Here is a 4,875-nt window from a genome sequence, read left to right as displayed (position 1 = left end):
GTCCAGTTCCAGGGGATCCAATGCCCTCTTCTGGCCTTTACCAGTATTATATGTACATGGTGTACAGACACATGTAGCCAAAACACCATACACATAAAAAATAAAATAAAAATTTCACAACCGAGTAATATGAACACTGCTGAACTTATCTCATTGGTCTGTTGTGTGGGGATTAAATTTGTCTATGTGTGTATGTTTGTGAGAGAACCATGCACATACATGAGTCCAAGGAAACCAGAAGTGAGTAATGTCTTCCTCACTCTCTCCCCCAACTTATTCCTTAGGAAAAAAAAAAAAAAGTTCTTGTACTAAACCCATAGCTCAGCCATAGGCTAAACCACTTCAGGCAGCCATGCCCAGCGCATTAAACACTGGTCTTTATGTTTGCACAGCACATACTTTACCACCGAACCATCCCCCTGGCCTCCAAATGTATTAATTTGTATAAATAACACGCACACACTTAGGACACTGGCAGAAAGGAGCAAGCACTAGGCTTGCACATTTGCTATTTGTGTGTTTCTCTCTTGCTTCCTCAGGAACTCATCTGCAGCAGAAGCCTTGCTTGTCTTGTTCTCACACCTTGGCTAACAAACCTTTGCCAAGTGAATGTGCACATCATTCTTGTGAGATAGAGGTAGAAACAGTCCTGGCACAGGTTGCCCAGATAAGGAAAGCAGGAGATTCTGTGAAGAAGGCCGGAAGAACTAAGTAACTAGGTTGGAGATAAGGCATCTACTGAGAGAGGCTGACGCACATGCCTAAGAATGATTACCTGCTTTAGTAGTACCATCCCTTGACAGCACAGCTCTAGAAAGCTACAAGTCTACAGACCAGGAAACCAAAAGGATGGAGGTTGTGTACAGAAAAACACATTCAACATTAACTACTTCAAAAAAAAAAAAAAAAAACAAAAAACAAAAAACAAAAAAAAAAAAAAAAAAAAAAACGGTGAGGAAGGAACTTGGGCATCTTACCCTCCCCACCCTCCTAGGCTGGAAAAGAACAGGAGCCAGAGCCAGGCCCGCTATGCCTTTCTTTATTTCTTTCAGTTGTTTTTGCGGATTGAACGGGATCTCGGGAAGAGCCCGTGGCCCGGGATCCCAGGGGACCAGGGCTGATGATACCAGCTGCCATAGGTGAGGTACCAGGCAAACGTGCCTACTGCAGCACCCACCACCTTGTGGGTATATTGGTGGAAATAGATGACCGTGCAGAGCAGCAGGAAGTTCCAGAGGCCCAGCAACAGCACATTGAGGAGGAAAACAAGGCGCAGAGGGGCCCCAGCTGGTAGCCCGTGGGCCAGGTACTTGGCAAACACAGCTGCTTCCTCAGCCATGAGGAGGCAGCAGAAGGTGAGTAGGAAGGTGTGGGAGGAGACGGTGTAGCCCCGCCACTGGTGGCCGGCTGCCAGGCAGCTCCTGCGGTCAGGCAGCTCATGCAGCAGTAGGCCCTGCGGCAGAGGCTCGAAGCAGGAACCGGTTAGGTCCTCGATGAGGAGAAAGGCTCTTCCGGCCCCACGCCACACAGCTGCCCCCACCACCAGTCGGCTCAGGTGCCTGGCCGTCACCGCCACGCGTCGTGTAGCCAGGAACACCACCAGCAACACAAAGCCCCCAAGGAAGGTACATGTCCAGCCCCACGCTGAGTTCACAAATTTTCTGTGGGCAGGAAGATGGGAAGCTAGTTGAGACGCGTAAGTCCCATTCCTCCACACTGATCTGAGTTCCACATACGACCACCAGTTTTCTCTACAAGATCCTCCCACCCCCACCCCCATTTCAGCATTGTCCATCTCCTCAGAGGACCATCGGGCATTCTAGGGTCCACATTTCCTCTTCAGTCCTTTACTTGCCCGGCACCCCCAGGCTCTGTTTTCCCCCCTCCCCCATACCTCCCCTTGACCTCCTCAACCTCCTAGCCTATTTTTAGTATTCAGACTGGCAACAGAACAGAGAGGCCTGAACAGGGAGGCAGCTCCCACGGACTTCAGCGGACTCACATGTTGAAGAAGTTGCCGTGGCTAGCGAAGATCGTCCGCGAATTAACATGGAACTGCAGAAGGGGTCCGAAGATGACCACCGCTGCCAACCAAGCGTGGTAGAGGCGCCGTAAGCAGGGGCTGCCCAGGAGGCGGGCGGCTTGTTCACTTCCAAAGTATAGTAAGGCAGAAGCCAGCCAGAGCAGCACCTTGACCAGCCATCCTAGCAGTGCTCGGACTCGGGTCCCGGCCCCCAGCCCTGCCCCCACTATCTGCCCCCGCTCCATGTTCCCTCCCCTCCCCACTAACTGCCTGCTCTGCTGGGAGGCTGAGGAGGGGCTAATGCCCCCCCACACACCCCCAGACACGGATAGGCAGTGACAGGTGTGGTAGACACAGGGCAGAGCCCTGTTGGCAGCTGGCAGGCAGGGAAGGGGGGCCAGCAAGGGGCCATTTGAAGGCTGACAGTCAACATGGTCCTGGCCTTAGGGTGCAGGGAGGTGTGTCCTGGCCTAGCCTGTGTCCTTTTCTGTTAGCTTTGCTTCTTCAGCTCCAGCCACATTCTAGTTCTTGTCTCAGGGCAAGGCTTCATGTTCAGAGCTGTCCTTGCCCTGTCCATGGCCAGCTTGTGTCTGCTTGTCTTATTTGGGATAGTGGAAGCCCATCGACTCTCGCCTCGCTTCTACCATGTTTTTCCTCCACAGGAAAATCTCCGTCCTAAAACCAACTACACCTGGGACGCCTCTATCAGTCATCAGTTTCCAGAGGAGCAGAACAGATAGACTCAGGTCTGAAGGGGGCTTTATTACAGTGGCTTACAGGCTGTGGGCTGCCTGATTCCAGCAATAACCATCTCCCTACGGAAAAGCTAACAACCAGGTAGTTAGTTGTTCAGTCCACAAGGCTGGATGTCTCAGCTGGTCACTGGTCTGTGTTAGAGTCCCCAAGAAGTAGGTTCTAATGTCAGTGAACAATGCCTCAGCCACAGTATAGAGGAACTTGTCAGGGAGAGGGCAAGCAGGAAAAAGCAAAAGCTTCCTTTTTCTAGGTCCTTATTTTATTTTATTTTATTTTATTTTATTTTATTTTATTTTATTTTATTTTATTTTATTTTATTGTAATAATGTAAATTACATGCTGAGCAACAGGTTATGGTACAGGGAAGTTTACTATGGGGAAGGTGAGACAGAGACAGTGGGAGAGCTTAGAAGAGAAAGGAGAATACAGAGTGGGGAGGGAGACAGCGAATCAGAGGGACAGAGGGACAGGCAGAGAGAGAGAAGGGAGAAGGTAGGGGAGGGAGGTACCTCAGACACAGAGAGGGGGAGAGAAATCAAGGCAGGGAGAATTTGCAGTGATGGGTCTGTCCTTTCTATCTGGTGTGCACACACTTAGTGGGGGCATGTGATGATGTCAGGTTGCTAAGCAACCCAGGACTGGGCTAGTACATCAACTTGTGAACTAACAATTATTATTATTATTGGGTTTTTGAGACAGGGTTTCTCTGTGTAGCCTTGGCTGTCCTGGGCTGGCTTTGTAGACCAGGCTGGCCTCACAGAGCTCCAGCTGCCTCTGCCTCCCTAAGTGCTGGGGTTACAGGGGTGCCCCACCATGCCTGGATTTCTAGGTCCTTTAACTTGGGCTGCCACCAGGTATGGCCCTCACCGAATGTGGCTCTGACAGCAGTGAGGTGTGCACAAAGCATGGTGCCATGGGAAGGTGGTGAGAAGGGCATTTGCCGGGATAGTCACTGTAGTTATGGTGACTTCCCACCGCCGTTCAGGTGAGATCTCTAAGAGGCCAGAGTTCAGGGATGGCTGTGCACACTGGTGGAGGCAGAAGGAATGCACAGGGCACCACCGACTATGCTCCAGCAAGTGTTCATGATGAAAGGATTCAATAAGTAAAATTCAAGTCCCCTGAGAAAGGCAGCTTGTATAGGATGCTGGCGGCCATGGTTAGGAGCTCAGAGTCCTAGGGATCAGGTACTTTCAGGTGCTGAGGTGAAGATCCTAAAGAAAGCATATGCAGTCTGGTGTCCATCAAAACTTTAGGTCTGTTTTCTTGTCAGTTACGTTGGCCCCAAGTTTCACACAAACCAAGTCTGAGCACCAGAAGGACCTACCTAAGAAGTATCTGTTACTTGGTAGCTGTTTCAAGATCTATTGCCAGGCATGCATGGCGGCTCATGCTTTTTATCCAAGCAACTGGGAGGCAGAGGCAGGCGGATCTCTCTGAGTTCAAAGACCAGCCTGGTATACAAAGCCAGGACAGCTAGGGCTACACACAGAGACACCCTGTCTCGAAAAGAAGAAAAACAAACAAAAAGATCGGTTGCCATCTTCTTTCCTGATTTCTTAAAGATGGTGGTGGATTTCAGAGCAGTGGAAGTCCATAAAGTAGTGAAAGGAATGAACAATCTGGGACACCCAGGTTGTGGGCCCAGTTGTGACTGGGAAAACCTACCAGCCCCTTTTCTTTTCATGCTACTGGGGATCAAATGCAGGGCCCCAGGCATGTTGGTAAAGTATACTACCACTGAGCTATCCCCCCAGTATCTTCCCTCATTTTTCTTTCCTTCTCCTCTTTGAGACAGGGTCTCATGTTTCCTAGACCAGCCTCAAACCTTCTGCTTAGCCAAGCATGATCCGGAACTTCTGATCATCCTGCCTCCACCTCTTTCCTGAGTACCCGAGAGTTGGGATACAAGTATGTACCACCATTCACATTTAAAAAAGCATGTAATTTTTATTACTCTGTGTGTGTGAGACAGAGACACACATGGAGACAGAAAGACACAGAGACAGAGATAGAGATAGAGAGGCGGTGGGGAGGAAGGGACATATACACATGTAGGCCAGAGAACAACTTTTCAGAATCAGTTCTCTCCTTCC

General features: G+C 50.0%; 1 protein-coding gene across 1 annotated transcript; it reads right to left on the bottom strand.

Annotated features, from left to right (window-relative positions):
- Positions 1 to 1,048: 1,048 nt before the first annotated feature.
- Positions 1,049 to 2,268, bottom strand: Fitm1 (fat storage inducing transmembrane protein 1). Its single transcript, XM_055618013.1, has 2 exons — positions 2,003 to 2,268; positions 1,049 to 1,661 (listed from the first exon to the last, which is right to left on the bottom strand). Exons 1-2 carry the CDS (start codon positions 2,266 to 2,268, stop codon positions 1,049 to 1,051), a joined length of 879 nt encoding a protein of 292 aa, XP_055473988.1.
- Between the last annotated feature and the right edge of the window lie 2,607 nt (positions 2,269 to 4,875).

Source organism: Psammomys obesus, unplaced genomic scaffold, assembly GCF_907164565.1.
Source record: "Psammomys obesus unplaced genomic scaffold, mPsaObe1.curated_primary_1811, whole genome shotgun sequence".
In the NCBI taxonomy this organism is placed as follows: Eukaryota; Metazoa; Chordata; class Mammalia; order Rodentia; family Muridae; genus Psammomys; species Psammomys obesus.
Note: the sequence above shows the minus strand (reverse complement) of the source record. Positions and strands in the feature narration are given on the sequence as shown.

Coding starts and splice junctions, on each gene's coding strand:
- Fitm1 (XM_055618013.1), bottom strand. CDS start 2,268: ATGGAGCGGGGGCAGATAGTGGGGGCAGGGCTGGGGGCCGGGACCCGA. Junction 1,662..2,002: donor CACGGCAACTTCTTCAACAT/GTGAGTCCGCTG, acceptor TCCTGCCCACAG/AAAATTTGTGAACTCAGCGT.